The sequence below is a fragment of the Hypanus sabinus genome, chromosome 3, assembly GCF_030144855.1.
Source record: "Hypanus sabinus isolate sHypSab1 chromosome 3, sHypSab1.hap1, whole genome shotgun sequence".
NCBI classification, from domain to species: domain Eukaryota; kingdom Metazoa; phylum Chordata; class Chondrichthyes; order Myliobatiformes; family Dasyatidae; genus Hypanus; species Hypanus sabinus.
Window position 1 is genome coordinate 145,615,482 of NC_082708.1, and position 16,219 is coordinate 145,631,700.

At 40.1% G+C, this 16,219-nt stretch overlaps 1 protein-coding gene across 1 annotated transcript; it reads right to left on the bottom strand.

Moving 5' to 3' along the window:
• Positions 1–7,856: 7,856 nt before the first annotated feature.
• Positions 7,857–16,178, bottom strand: LOC132391745 (ATP synthase subunit e, mitochondrial-like). The gene is made up of 4 exons (XM_059965314.1): positions 16,031–16,178; positions 13,153–13,207; positions 12,431–12,529; positions 7,857–8,281 (listed from the first exon to the last, which is right to left on the bottom strand). Exons 1-4 carry the CDS (start codon positions 16,064–16,066, stop codon positions 8,256–8,258), a joined length of 216 nt encoding a protein of 71 aa, XP_059821297.1. The 5' UTR covers positions 16,067–16,178; the 3' UTR covers positions 7,857–8,255.
• Between the last annotated feature and the right edge of the window lie 41 nt (positions 16,179–16,219).

Consider the following 16,219-nt stretch of genomic DNA (forward strand, 5'->3'; position numbering starts at 1 on the left):
ATATTGAATACATTGTATATTTAACGATTTGTGACATTTGTTTTGTGTTGTACATTTGCAATGATGTTTTCATTTATATATGATACAAACTAGATTATCTTACAGAATACTTTAAAATCTGTCAATGCTTAGACATGCTTCCATCAACTGCAATTGGCTGTTAAATGTAGCCCTGTTGTATATTTATTATAAATAGCTGATTATAAGCAAGAGTTTTGAAAGTGGACATGTCTTGATGAAAATTCACAGAAGAGCAGTATTGAAGGATTGAGTGTAATAATGGTGATAAATAATCAGTTCATAACATTTATGTAGAACCTAATACCATGTCCTTAGATTATGTCACCTACTGAAAGTATAAAGATGACAAAGCAAAACAGAGAACTATTTCTCAGAATGAAGAACAGTGTGGCATCAGGGAGACAATCTAAGTTTATGGTTCTCTGACCAACACCGTCTTAAATTACATAGAAAAAAAAAGGGACAGGAAGCTAGTGAATTTCCCTAAATGGAGAATAAACTGTATTTTTAAAACTGTAAAACTGCAATGTTCAATAGCCATTTATATGACAGGTGCCAATCTGGTATTGATACTATTTGTACACAGGAATTACCACATTTTGCTTTACGAAGATCAATAGCTGAACAAGCAGCATAACTTTCAACTTACTAAAATTAATAACAAACTTTATGACAAACAATGGTTAATTGTATACAAAAACAAAATTCCAGTGATAGAATGTTTGTGTATTTGAGAAAAGAACAGGAAGCTGACTTGGGAGGAATACATTCTTGATAGAACTTAGGAAACTATGTATGAGCAAATATCTTAAATATTATTATTCATGTTAATTTGTCATTACAAACATTGACAATACATAAATTGCATACATTTTATGTTTATCCCTGCCACATTTTAAAAAAACATTAATAATATTTAACAGCACTCTGCATTAGGTATTACAGCAGTTAATTCCACACTTACAAGGATTACTGACTCCATTGTATAATAATACACACCAATGTGAGCAGATCAGTAATTCATTGGTTGATAAATCTTCTTATCCAATAGAAATACTCAGCAGTTTCCTAAATCACCTTGAAATTTCATTAATGCATTTCAAGGTCAATCTAGATTTCATTTTTATGTATTTAACTATTGAATATTATTTCTATATATTCATAATTCTTATTCATTTACTGCATTATGGATGCAGTTTAGCTGTATATAAATAAAGTGCATGAATCAAAACTATATATATATATAACATAGTGAAAGCAGTTTGATCCAGTTCCATTCCTGTCTTTCCAGCACTAGTTTCTTCTGGCCTCCATATGCTTTCAGATTAAAACATACATACTGTATATTAATCTTCATGGTTTGAAAAGGCCACTATCACTTGGCAACACTTTATTCATTATGTATTATAGATATAATAGGAAGGTCTTCAAGTTATAAAACGCAGTATGCTAAAATATATTTTACATTTGCATGGTTAGATGTACCTAAGATTAATTACTCATCAGCTTTAAGCCCTGCTTGACCTAATTCGAGGGTTAGATTACAGAACTTTCTCTTTATCTATTTTGAGGGAAGGCCTAACTAATAACAAAGTAAAGGTTTGTCATTGCAGTTCACTCCCTCTCCGCTGGAAATAAATCTTAAATCTAGGTAGCAATTGTGGTTTTCCACATCACAAAGCAATTACACTTCAAAAACCATGACGCAATTTGGGACAAGCTAAGATGGTGAATATCAGTGTTGAGAAGATATTTTAAAGCTAGAATATAAAGTGGTCATCATAAATGGAATATTGCTCTCCCCATTAACAATATTTAGATCTTAAATGCACATAACTAAGTACAGTTTGCTACCAACCTACAACTGCAGGCAAAAAATACCCCTCCTATTAAGGCTCAGTTCAAATGAATATTATTTGTTCACTATAATTTAATTTCTATTATCACAGCCCTCTAATACTGGGGGACAGTAAACTCCAAACTTGCAGAGGGCACCAGTGCCAAACCCTCAAGATCATATAAAACCATCTTCCCCTGCTCAGTCAACATCTAAGGAAACAAGTAAATAGTCGACGTTTCACGCTGATACCCTACATTGGGACTCATGAAGGGTCAACTGTTTACTCTTTTCCATAGATGCTGCCTGGCCTGCTGAGTTCCTCCACCATTTTGTGTGTGTTGCTTGGATTTCCAGCAGCTGAAGATATTCTCATCTTCCCCTGCTCAATGCTTGCTTTTGAATAAGAAGGGTGTCTTTTGAAATACTCCCTACTGAGATATAGGTTCACGCTTCACTGTGCTTCTCAGGGAAAATGTTAAATTAAGACTCATTGATGGAGTTAAAAGTTCTGTTAAAGTGCCAGGAATCTACTCTGTTATCCTTACTGGTATTATTTCTCAACTAAAGCAAAACAATATAAAACTTCAGTGTTGTGCTGACTTTTTAGTCTACTCCAACTTCAAGCTAACCCTTCCCACCAACATAACCCTCCATTTTTCTTTCATACATGTGCCTATCTAAGTTTCTTAAATGTCCCTAATGTATTTGCCTCTACTACCACTCTTAAAAAAATATAGCTGTAACATCTCCCCTATACTTCCAAACATCTAAAATTATGCCCCTTAATATTAGCCATTTCCACTCTGGGAAAAAGTTGTTGGCTGCCCATTTCATCCATGCCTCTTATCATCTTGTAGACATCTATCAAGACACCTTTAATCCTCCTTCATTCTAAAGAAAAAAGCCCTAGCTTGTTCAACCTATCCTCATAATACATGCTCTCCAATCCAAGCAGCATTCAGGATGAGGCTTTTCTTTCCAAGACGAAGGAGATGTCTTCCCTTTTTAAACAAAGGGACTTCCCTTCGTCCACCATCAACTCTGCTCTCAAACGCATCTCTCCCATTTCCCACACATCTGCCCTCACCCCATCCACCTGCCACCCCACTCGGGATAGGGTTCCCCTTGTCCTTACCTACCACCCCACCAGCCTCCAGGTCCAACATATAATTCTCTGTAACTTCCGCCACTTCCAACGGGATCCCACTACGAAAAAAACTTTTTTCCCTCCCCGCCTTTCTGCTTTTTGCAGGGATCGCTCCCTACGCGACTCCCTTGTCCACTCGTCCCCCCCCCCCCCATCCCTTCCCACCGATCGCCCTCCTGGCACTTATCCTTGTAAACGGAACAAGTGCTACAACTGCCCTTACACTTCCTCCCTCACCACCATTCAGGGCCCTAGACAGTCCTTCCAGGTGAGGCGACACTTCACCTTTGAGTCAGCTGGTGTGGTATACTGCATCCGGTGCTCCCGGTGTGGCCTTTTATATATTGGGGAGACCGTTTCGCGGAACACCTACGCTCGGTCCACCAGAAAAAGCAGGATCTCCCAGTGGCCACACATTTTAATTCCACGTCTCATTCCCATTCTGATATGTTTATCCATGGCCTCCTCTATTGTCAAAATCAATCCAAACTCAGGTTGGAGGAACAACACCTTATATACCGGCTGGGTAGCCTCCAACCTGATAGCATGAACATTGACTTCTCTAACTTCTGTTAATGCCCCTCCTCCCCTTCTTACCCCATCCTTGACATATTTAGTTGTTTGCCTGTTCTCCATCTCCCTCTGGTGCTTCCCCCACCCCCCTTTCTTTCTCCTGAGGCCTTCAGTCCCATGATCCTTTCCCTTCTCCAGCTCTGTATCACTTTAGCCAATCACCTTTCCAGCTCTTAGCTTCATCCCACCCCCTCCGGTCTTCTCCTATCATTTTGTAATTCCCCCTCTCCCTCTACTTTCAAATCTCTTACTATCTCTCCTTTCGGTTAGTCCTGACGAAGGGACTCGGCCCGAAACGTCGACAGCGCTTCTCCCTATAGATGCTGCCTGGCCTGCTGTGTTCTACCAGCATTTTGTGTGTGTTGTTGTTAGCATCCTAATAAATCTGCTTTCCACCCTCTCTGAAGCTTCTGCATCCTTCCTGTCATGAGGTGACCAGAACTGAACGCAATACTCCAAATCTGGTCTAACCAGAGTTTTATACAACTGCAACATTACCTCATGGTTCTTGAACTCAATCCCCCAACTAATGAAGCCCAACACACCATATACCTTCTTAACTTGCAGGGTGACTTTGAGGGAACTATAGCAAGATCACTGTTTCTCCACACTGTTAAATATACTGTCATTATCCCTGTACTCTGCCTTCGTATTCAACCTTTCAAAGTGTATCACTTCACCCTTTTCTGGATTGAAATTCATCTGCCGCTTTTCAGCCTAAATCTGAATCCTATCAATGTCTTACAGTAACCTAAGGCAATCTTCTACGTTACACACATCTACGTTCTGAATCAAAAGATTATTTTCATCATTTAAGAGGGCATTAAAATTGCTTTTGTTTGGGCATCACCACAGTATGTAGAAAGTATTAAAAATGAAAATTAAATAGCAGATTAAATTAGATAGCAGAAATCTGAACAAACATGCTGGAAAACTTAGGTCAGACAAATAAGTTTTATGTTCCACCTGTATATACCTGTTCTTGTGCATGATAATATAATAAAACCTACTTTAAATAAACTGTGCAAGAAGAGTTAATGTTTCAGAAACACTTTGTTTCTTCTTGCACAGATAGTACCTGAACTGCTGAGTCTTTCCAAAATATGCAAAATGTTCTTTACTGGCTGCAGAAGACTTGCACTATTCTGCTGTGAATGGTACTACATAATCACAGGCCTTGTTTTGCTTTGTTTTATGTGGTAAATATATTTCCTAATTGTGGATCAATCTTCTGTTATTGAAGAGTCATTGGATCACGAGAACCAGATGAAGAGTCTTACTTTAGCACCACCTTCAGGTCAGCTTAGTCAGTCAAGCAGGTAGAATTCACAGTATCTGACCAATACACCATGCAGTTCGCACATTCACAAAATCTGCAGTGCTCTTGATGTGCCATCTATAACAGACCAGCTACATCAGGATTAGACATTGAGCAGCAACAGCAAATAAAGAGCTGCCAACTTCCATGTGTGACAGGCTAGGAGAAATATGTAATAAGCATGATAAACCCTGTGCAGTACTCACTTAGTACTGCATTATTATAATTGTTGTGTGTTGGACAAAACATTGAACCTCACTTCTTTGTAAGAATATAGTTAACCTCAGCAAACAGGCAAATATTTATTTCTCCAAGAACATTACAAAAACATGCCACATCAGTTTTCAAATTTCCTATGGTGACTCTTCTTGGCCTCAGTCAGTGACCATGGTTATCACATCCTGGCTGTCTAGATATGCAAGCCTGGCCAGTACGATATAGAAAGCAAGCTTTTGCCCATGCATCTGGTGAACCCAAAGGAATGGCAGAGACCAATAAAGTTTGGTACCAACAGCATCGCCAGTTAGCACTGAACTCAATGTAGGGCTGCCTCAAGGAGTCCAGCTCCATATCTTTCCCCTTGGGATTTACTTCTGAAGCCTTCCCCTTAAGTGGACATAGCCACAAGGTAGAAGTGGTTTGAGATCAGTGTCTTCCTTCTACTAGATGAGCTGCCAACCACGGCTGACAAGCTCCATCTAACTTTACCCCTTCTCCTGTCAGTAGAAACGGTTCCGCCAAGCTTAGTAGCTAGGCCGCATGAAGGCCAAGAGCTGGACTTGGGTGTCAGAGGCTATTTGAGACGCACATTGGGAGCATTTAGTAGGTAGTGGGAGCTTGAATAAAGTATTTAGTTATATGATGTGCTTGAGATGAACTGGATGCAATATAACTCACCTTAAACTCATTCACATATACATTTCCCAATATTACTTGCAACTTAATCAGGATTCATTTTAAGCATTGTTGAAGTTGATATTCATAATACAATGACCTTTGCGAGATGTTGCATAATGTATATCACACTGAAGTATCCTTGAAAACTTTGTTGCATGACCTGAACAAAATCCCTGGGTAGATCCAGGCACTAGAGCTTCTGCTTCAGCATCCGAGATGTTTGCTACACAAAATCCCTTCGTTATACTTGTGTCATGCATTATTGTTAATTATAGCCTTTAAAAGAAAGGTTATAAAATAGTTAACATCCTTAAATCTTCTAGCTTCAGAATACAGTTCATGCAGGAATTGAGGGAAATGCATAACTCAAAATGATTTTGAATGTTCCTAATAATAGGGAGAGAATTAGCAAATAGAAGGGTTAAAGAACCAAACATTTGGGTTGTAAGACAACGTGGTTAAAGTGGGTCAGAGCAAGGGTATAAATAGTTATACACTGAGGGAATTAAAACAGAGAATGACGTAAGGAATGATCATAGAAAGGTAGAGACAAATAATATTCCAGCAATGGAAGTGGTCTTAATGTTAAATACAAGGGATTCTGCAAATTCAAGAAATCCAGAGTAATACCACAAAATGCTGAAGGAACTCAGCAGGTCACCAAGGTCTGGCAGCATCTATAAAGGAACTAACAATTGACGTTTCAGGTCCAGCATTTTGTAGATGGTCTTAATGATGGAGGTAATACTATGGATTCCAGTTAGTTGAGCCATCGGTTAATCAAGGCAGCCACTTATATTTGCACGACTCTTAATAGAACAAAAATTAATCAACAAAATAGCCAGGATTCCCTTTATTTTCTTGGGACAGGGTACTGTTGCTGAACATTTTCTAATTTGGGTCAGTTGCATGCAATTGTGTGACTGTTACACTACACCATGCTTAGAGAGAACAGTTTTTTTAAAATGGCGTCAGTTGCATGTGTTTGTGTTAAAAAGACAGTGGTTTTTATCACTGATAGTGGGTGACAGATAAGCAGCAAGTCAGAACTTTTGCTCACTGCAATTTCAAGCATTCTGACTTGGGGATATGCCTCTACTGGGATGCAAAGTCAGCTCCAGCAGACTCTGCAGATGAGATCCACAGTGAAATCCAACCTCCAGCAGCTGGTTATGCAATGCTATGTGGAGGATCAGAGGGATCTTGGGGTCTGAGTCCGTAGTACACTCAAAGCAACTGTGCAGGTTGACTCTGTGGTTAAGAAGGCATACGGTGCATACGTCATCAATCGTGGAATTGAATTTAGGAGCTGAGAGGTAATGTTGCAGCTATATAAGACCCAGGTCAGACCCCACTTAGGAGTACTGTGCTCAGTTCTGGTCATCTCACTACAGGAAGGATGTGGAAACCATAGAAAGGGTGCAGAGATTTACAAGGATGTTGCCTGGATTGGGGAGCATGCCTTATGAAAACAGGTTGAGGGAACTCGGCCTATTCTCCATGGAGTGACAGAGGATAAGAGGTGACCTGACAGAGGTGTATAAGATGATGAAAGGCATTGATCGTGTGGATAGCCAGAGGCTTTTTCCCAGGGCTGAAATGGCTGCCACAAGAGGGCACAGATCTAAGGTGCTTGGGAGTAGGTACAGAGGAGATGTCAGGGTTAAGTTTTTTTATGAATGGGCTGCCGGTAACAGTGGTGGAGGCAGATATGATAGGGTCTTTTAAGAGACTTTTGGATAGAAACATGGAGCTTAGAAAAATAGAGGGCTATGGGTAACTCTAGTAATTTCTAAGGTAGGGACATGTTCAGCACAACCTTGTGCGCCGAAGGGCCTGTATTGTGCCGTAGGTTTTCTATGTTTCTGTCAGTGGGAAAAGTAGTGTTAGATTTCAGAAACAGCTAACTCACAAATGATGTGATGCAAAAGGAGATGTGTGGCACTAAGGCTAGTTATTAAACGAGGAAGATATAGAACAGATGGGTTATGTACCTGTAGTTAAAAAAAGCAATATAATTTTAGGACTATATAGCTTTCCATGTATAGAAACAAGAAAAACCAAAGTAAATTATTTTATTTTTTTTCTCAGAAGCTTTGCTTCAACAGCATATATTGGTCAATATTTAAGAGTTTAGGGGCTCGGAACAAAGAACTGTCAAAAACTATTAGACTTCTTACACAATTTATACAGACACGACAAATTATACCTGAATTGTTAACATGTTTTTGAAATTCAAAAGCACACACTGTTAGCAATTCCCTCTAAATCACATGTTCCACAATTAATTTGAAAGCAATAAACTTAAAGACTACATAATGTTCAAAAAATTTATTCTCTCACATTGGGATAGTGGAAAAATGCACCAGAAAGTTGTCTTGAATAGATTCTGTTGATTAGTCCGTACTAGGAAAACAGAAGATCACTTGACATATTCTTCATTCTTTCAATGAGTTCAATCATTTCAAAATAGTGTCTTCATTTGCTGAAATGGGAAGTAAATTTCCTATTATATGCACAGACAATATCTATTTTTCCAATTTTGTTTTGAACGTTTGGGTTACATGTTATCTTCAAGGACAAATCATAGTATCACTCTCAGCATAATCTCCCTGGACTGAAGCAAGATAAGGATCCCCAACTCTCCTTTCATGTCTGACTCTCTAAATTCAACCAATAGCCTCAAAATCTGGAAAGGATTCCTATATTGCCATTAGTATTTAATTTAACCTTTATCTATGCTAACACTATTTCTCCTACCCAACTTGGAGTCCTATTTTATGCAAAATCTTGTTATGCAAGACCTAATCAAATGCCTATCGTACATTCAGATTTATGACATTCATTGTTTCTCCCATTAGTCACAACTGTGCTGGTTATGTTATAGAAATAGACTTTACTTATAGGAACAAAATGGAAACTATATTGTACCAGAGTGCTTTGCTAATAGTGTTTGTACAACATTAAGACACCAGGGTCTTTGACAAATGCAGACCAGCAGATGCATTACGAGAAGAAAGTCAAGTACACTGATTAAGGAGAAGGACAGAATGCACCCTTTCCTTGAACTGAGGTGTCGGTAGCAGCACTTGTGTATAAAGGAACAACTATATTGCCTGTTTTTTTTTGGAGGCTATCACCAGTGCTTCTGTGGCAATGGTCTCCCCTTGCTGCAAGTAAAATAATCATGCTTACGATTGATACACTCTGTTATTTGTTGTTTGTTATGGGAATTACTGAAAAGGTGCTTGACAATGTTCATAAAACAAAACTCTTTCATAAAATCATTATCCCTGTGTTCTTTTACCACTAATTTTAATGGATTCCACAATTTTCCTGACAACTAATGTCATGCTATCAAGTTTGATACTATGCATTTTCATTTTTTTTTAAGCAGCAGTATTATAGTTGCTACCTTATAAATCACTGAAACTATTATTAAGGGATTGGACACGCTAGAGGCAGGAAACATGTTCCCGATGTTGAGGCAGTCCAGAACCAGAGGCCACAGTTTAAGAATAAGGGGTAGGCCATTTAGAACGGAGTTCAGGAAAAACTATTTCTCCCAGAGAGCTGTGAATCTATGGAATGCTCTATCTCAGAAGGCAGTGGAGGCCAATCCTCTAGCTGCTTTCAAGAGCTCTTAAAGATAGTGGAGTCAAGGGATATGGGGAGAAAGCAGGAACGGGGTACTGATTGTGGATGAACAGCCACGATCACATTGAATGGCGGTGCTGGCACGAAGGGCCAAATGGCCTACTCCTGCACCTACTGTCTATTGTCATTCTAAATCAAAGTAATTTGGACAACAGTAGCAATGAATCCATTTTCTTACTGTCCAATCATTTTAGAATTCAAGACTGTGGTCCACCTACTCTAAAGATTGAATCCATAATTTTTCCAGTGCTATTTAGACCAGTTGCAGATATATGCAGAGAAACGGCAGATGGAGTTTGACTCAGATACTTCGATAGGGCAAATACAAGGAGACGGTACACTGTTATGGACAAGATCCCCAACAGTGTTGCTGAGCACAGAGATCTTGGGATCCAAGGTCTTAACTCTTTGAAAATGGCTTCACAAGCAAATAAGGTGGTGCTTGCTTTTATTAGTCAAGGCATTGACTTCAAAAGTCAAATAGTTATGCTGCAACTTTATACAAACCCCATTTCCAGAAAAGGTGGGATATTTTCCAAAATGCAATAAAAACAAAAATCTGTGATATGTGAATTGACGTGAACCTTTATTTAACTGACAAAAGTACAAAGAAAAGATTTTCAATAGTTTTACTGAACAACTTAATTGTATTTTGTAAATATACACAAATTTAGAATTTGATGGCTGCAACACACTCAACAAAAGTTGGGACAGAGGCATGTTTACCATTGTGTTACATCACCTTTCCTTTTAATAACAATTTTTAATCATTTTGGAACTGAGGATACTAATTGTAGTAGATTTGCAATTGGAAATTTTGTCCATTCTTGCTTGGTACAAGACTTCAGCTGCTCAACAGTCCGTGGTCTCCGTTGTCTGATTCTCCTCTTGATGATGCGCCATACATTTTCAATAGGAGATGTTTCTGGATTGGCAGCAGGCCAGTCAAGCACACGCACTCTGTGTCTACAAAGCCACACTGTTGTTGCCCGTGCAGAATGTGGTCTAGCATTGTCCTGCTGAAATAAGCATGGACGTCCTGGGAAGAGACGTCGCCTTGATGGCAACATATGTCTCTCTAAAATCCTAATATACGCCTCAGAGTCAATGGTACCTTCACATACATGCAACTCACCCATGCTGTGGGCACTGATGCACCCCCATACCATCACAGATGCTGGCTTTTGCACCTTTCGCTGATAACAATCAGGATGGTCGTTTTCATCTTTGGCACGGAGAACTTGACGCCCATTTTTTCTGAAATGTGGACACATCTGATCACAGCACAAGGTTCCACAGTCTTTCGGTCCATCTGAGACGAGCTTGGGCCCACAGAACTCGCCGGCATTTCTGCATAGAGTTGATGTATGGCTTCCTCCTTGCATAATACAGTTTCAAGTTGCATTTCTGGATGCAACAACGGACTGTGTTAAGTGACAATGGTTTTCCGAAGTACTCCCGAGCCCAGGTGGCTTTAATTGTCACAGTAGCATGACGGTTTCTTAGACAGTGCCGCCTGAGGGCTCGAAGATCACGCGCATTCAACAGTGGTTTCCGACCTTGCCCTTTACGCACTGAGATGTCTCTGAATCATTTCACAATATTATGTACTTTAGATGTTGAAAGACCCAAATTCTCTGCAATCTTGCGTTGGGAAATGTTCCTTTTGAACTAACAATTTTCTCACAAATTTTGGCACAAAGGGGAGAGCCACAACCAATCCTTGTTTGCAAAGACTGAGCCTTTGATGGACGCTACTTTTATACCCAGTCATGATACCTCACCTACTACCAATTTGCTGGCTTAATGTGGAGTCTTCCAAACTGGTGTTACTTGAATATTCTGTGCACTTTTCAATCTTATTTTAACTCTGTCCCAACTTTTGTTGAGTGTGTTGCAGCCACCAAATTCTAAATTTGTGTATATTTACAAAATACAATTAAGTTGGTCAGTAAAACTATTGAAAATCTTTTCTTTGTACTTTTGTCAGTTAAATAAAGGTTCACGTCAATTCACATATCACAGATTTTTGTTTTTATTGCATTTTGGAAAATATCCCAACTTTTCTGGAAATGGGGTTTGTAAAACTCCGGTTAGGTCACATCTGGAGTATTGCATACAATTCTTTGGGTACATTCTCTGCACTTTGGTAGATATACAGCAATTGCGTACATCTACAACAATATATTTGTTTGAATATTATCTTAAAGGATTGAACTGAATATAGGCTGCAAGTTTCAGATATGAAGCAATTGAGGTGTTTAAAAACTTTGATAGGTCCATGGAAATAGTATTGTTTGGTACCCAAATAGAGAACACAGCTTTAAAAATTAGAGTTGAAATATAAGTGGCTTTACACTTGTGTACTGGAAATATTATAAGCAAGAAACATTTTATCCCCCATAGAGAATATTGGAAATTTTGAAGTTATTGCCAATATTCCGTGTGGGTCAACTGAAATGTTTAAGGTTGAGATTGATGGACTTTTGTTAGGTAATACGATGCATGGCTATTGCACAACTCAGAATGGGAAACTTTATGATATTTCTGTGTCTCAAAATTTCTAGCATAAATTATACAAGTTCCTAGACACATACAACTCTTCCTTTCAAACTTATACAAGAAACTGGTGAATGAGTGGGGCATTAGCTGCTTAAGCCATCTTTATGGCTCATCAAGATCCTGGCTGATCTCCTACCTCAATTACATTTTCCAGCAGTAACACCCATATCCCTTGAATCCCTGATCTGTTTTGAATTAATTCACTGATGAGGTTTCCATTGCTCCTTGGAGCATAGAATTCAAAAATGTGTGACACTAGGTATTTCAAATTTCTCATCTCAGACCTAGAAGCCCTTCCCCAGGTGAAACATTCTCAATGCATCTAGCTTGCAATGCACTGCAAGATTTTGAATTTCAATGAAACCTTAACTACTCAAATACCATTGCAATGAATTAAGTCAACTTTTTAAAATACCTTCTGCTAGTTGTTTTGCAATACGTTCAAGTTCTTCTCTCTTCTTTTTTTCTTCTGCCTCTATTCTTCTCTCCTCTTCTGCAACAGGCTTCAAATAATCTTCAACATAAAATAAGCAGTAAATTAAACATACACATAATTTTATAATAATCTTTGTATTTTAATGTTTTAGTTCTTAAACAAGAAATTTCAGTTGTTCCTTCAAATGCAGTTATTGCCTTGTTTACACTGAGACTAATCTTGGGCCATCAGCTCAGGAATGATCAAAAGTGCAGAGCAATTTCTTCCAACTCCGATAATTTGTTCACTGACAATCCTGATGGGCCAGTATCTGAGTCACCAAATAATGTTTGCCACACTGTCTTCCCACTCAAATGGGCAGACATGTGTAATTCATTTCAAGCCAAATACAGTGAAACTCTCAAACTGCTGTTTAATGATTTGGAAAACCCAATGGTTCAACATTTGGTCATTAAGTAATGGCTACTGTGCTGCCTTTTGACTTGTCAGGGCTAGTTCCCCTGCTGTCCTTATGCTGACCGGTGTCACTGGAAAATCTTATACTGGTATATCTTTTTAAAAAAAGTCAATTTCAAAGAGTGTTGAGGTATTGGTAGAAACAGCAACCAATTGTCTGAAAAATCTACAATTCTGGCAGCACATCCTGAATATGACAGATTACTGCAGTTTTACATGCTGGATAAAAAGGTCCAAGTTCTTACCATATCGCTTTTTGCCATAAAAGATACCAACCAGCAATGCTGAGTACCTAGCCATCTGCAAAAGAAAACAGTACAAGTTAGTAACATTTTCATTGTGAAAGGTCTCGACCTAAAATATCAGCTGTTTACTCATTTCCATAGATGCTGCCTGACCTGTAGAGCATGTGAAAGAGCGTGCGTGTTGCATGCTTGGAATTTCCAGGTTTACAGACTTGCGTTTCACATTGTCATCTGTACTGATGACCAGAAAGAGTGATGCCACCTCACCACAGTTAGACCTATTTCTTCACCACACAGCTGAAAGAGTTTTGATTGAAAACCTTCTGGAAGTACAATTAGGTGGCAAGAGTGAATGTATTCTTAATTGAAGCTTTAATCTTAGAAGGCAAATTGGTGGACTTAATCAATGAGATTAATTAAATTAGCAGTAAAAAGGCTTAGAAGATGCTTCTGCATCCAACACATTCTCCATAACTTCCACCATCTTGAACGGGATGCTACCATCAAACACGTTTTTACTTTCCCACCCCACCCCCACCCTCTGCTTTCCACAGAGATCGCTCCCTCTGTGATTCCCTTGTCCAGTCATCCCTCCCAGCACCACACCTTTTCTCACCTCCATTCCAGGCCCCAAACAGTATTTCCAGGTGAGGCAAAACTTCACCTGCAAATCTGTTTGGGGTCATCTATTGTATCTGGTGCTCCTGATGCAGCCTCTACATTGGTGAGACTCAAAGTAAACTGAAGAACCGTTTTGTCCAACACCTCTGCCAAAAACAGAATTCCCCAGTGCCCAACCATTTTAATTGCAGTCCCATTTCTGCACTTGTAGATCCATCAGTTCAGACTGGCAACATCTCCTCCACAATCTCCATAAGCACAGGTGTACCACAGGGCTGTGTGCTTAGCTCACTGCTCTACTCATTTTATACCTATGACTGTGTGGCTAAGCACAGCTCCAATGCCATATTCAAGTTTGTTGATGACACCACTATCATGGGACAAATCAAAGGTGTGATGATTAAGCATATAGGAGAAAGACTGAAAATCTGGCTGAGTGGTGTCATAACAACATCTTACTCAATGTCAGCAAGACCAAGGAACTAATTACACACTTCAGGAGAGGGAAACCAGAGTCCATGAGCCAGTCCTCATTGGAGGATCAGATGTGGAGAAGGTTAGCAACTTTAAATTCCTGAGTGTACTATTTCACAGAACCCATCATGGACCAAGCACGCAAGTGCAATTGGAAAAGAAAGCACAGCAGGGCCTCTACTTCCTTAGAAACTTGCAGAGATTTGCCATGGCCTCTAAAAACAAATCTGACGATCTGCTATAGATCCATGGTGGAGAGTATATTGACTGGATGCATTGCAGCCTGGTATGGAAACACCAATGCCCTTGAATTGAAAATCCTACAAAAAGTAGTGGATCCTGCCCATTACAACACAGAAAGCCCCACCCCAGTAACCACTGAGCACATCTACATGGAAGGCTGTTGGAGGAAAGCAGCATCCATCATTAGAGATTCCCACCACCTAGGTTATGCTCTCTTCTTTCTGCTGCCATCAGGTAGAAAGTACAAAAGACTCAGGACTCACACCACCAGGTTAATGAACAGTTATTACCCCTTAATCAACAGACTCTTGAATAAAAGGGAATAACTACATGCAACTTCACTTGCTCCATCACTGAAATATCCCACAACCAATTGCCTCACTTTCAAAGACTCTACCTCATTATTCCAGGCTTTTGTTATTTATTGCTATTTATTTATATTTGCATTTGCAGTTTGTCATCATTCTGTACTGGTTGATCTTTCGATTTGCTGAGTATACTCACAAGAAAATGAATCTCATGACACTATATGGTGACATATATGTACTTTGATAATAAATTTACTTTGAACTTTGACATGCCAATCCATAGTCTCCTCTTCTGCCATGATGAAGCCACTCTCAGGGAAGAGTAGTAATACTTCATATTCCGTCTAGGTAACCTCTAACCTAATGGCACAAACATCAATTTCTTTTTCCAGTATTTTTTCCTCCTTCGCTCTTCTTCTGTTCCCCACTCTGGCCTCTTATCTCTTTTCACCTACCTATCACTTCTCTCTGGTGCCCCTCCTTCTTCCCTTTCTCCATTCTCCTCTCCTATCGGATTCCTTCTTTGCCAGCCCTTTACCTTTTCCACTCATCACCTCCCAGCTTCTTACTTCATCCCCCTCTCCCCCACACTCCTGGCTTTACCTCTCACCTTCTTGCTTGCCCTCCTCCTCCCCCCACCTCCACCACACATTCTCATTGTAGCAAATTCCCCCGTCCTTTCCAATTCTGATGAAGGGTCTCGCCCCAAAAGTTGACTTATTTTCATAACTGTTGCCTGACCTGCTGAGTTCCTCCAGCATTTTGTGTGTTGCTATAGAAGGGCCAAACATTGAATTCAAATTAATCAGCTTTTAAAAGAAATTCCAAAGATCCCTCTTCCTAAACCACCTTCCCCAATCTTCACTCTCGCTACTCACCATCTTCTCCCACTTACCCTCGTTTTCTACTCCTCCTACACCCTCCTGTGCCCCTCACCCTCCTCTCCGTTGACCTCCCTCCTGCACCCCTTTACCCTCCTTTCCTCTGCATTTCCGCCTGTAACCCTCACCCTCTTCTCCGCTGCATTCCTCTGACTCAGCATCCCACCTCATCCTCCCTCCTGTTACTTATCGCCCCCCGAATATCGCCGTGTCCCGGTCACAAGGTCCATGTATGACCTTAGCTCAGGCTCCACTAGGCCCAACGTGCAGGGAGAGGCGACGCAGCATCCCACTGAACCCATAGCGGTGGGACGAGGGGATACATCGGTGTCCCTAGGCGCCGCCACCTACCTTGATTAAGGGCGACACCTGCACCGGGGGAACCATGACGGCCGTCAGGAACCGAAGTCAATGTCCGCCGAAGGATAGAAGGTTCGGCCGCGCGCCTTACGTCATCACGCAGCGGGTGCGGAGATTTTACGCACATACGTAATAGTGTCGTGCGTGGTCCGGCTTTGAGACGTGCAACGTCATGAAGTT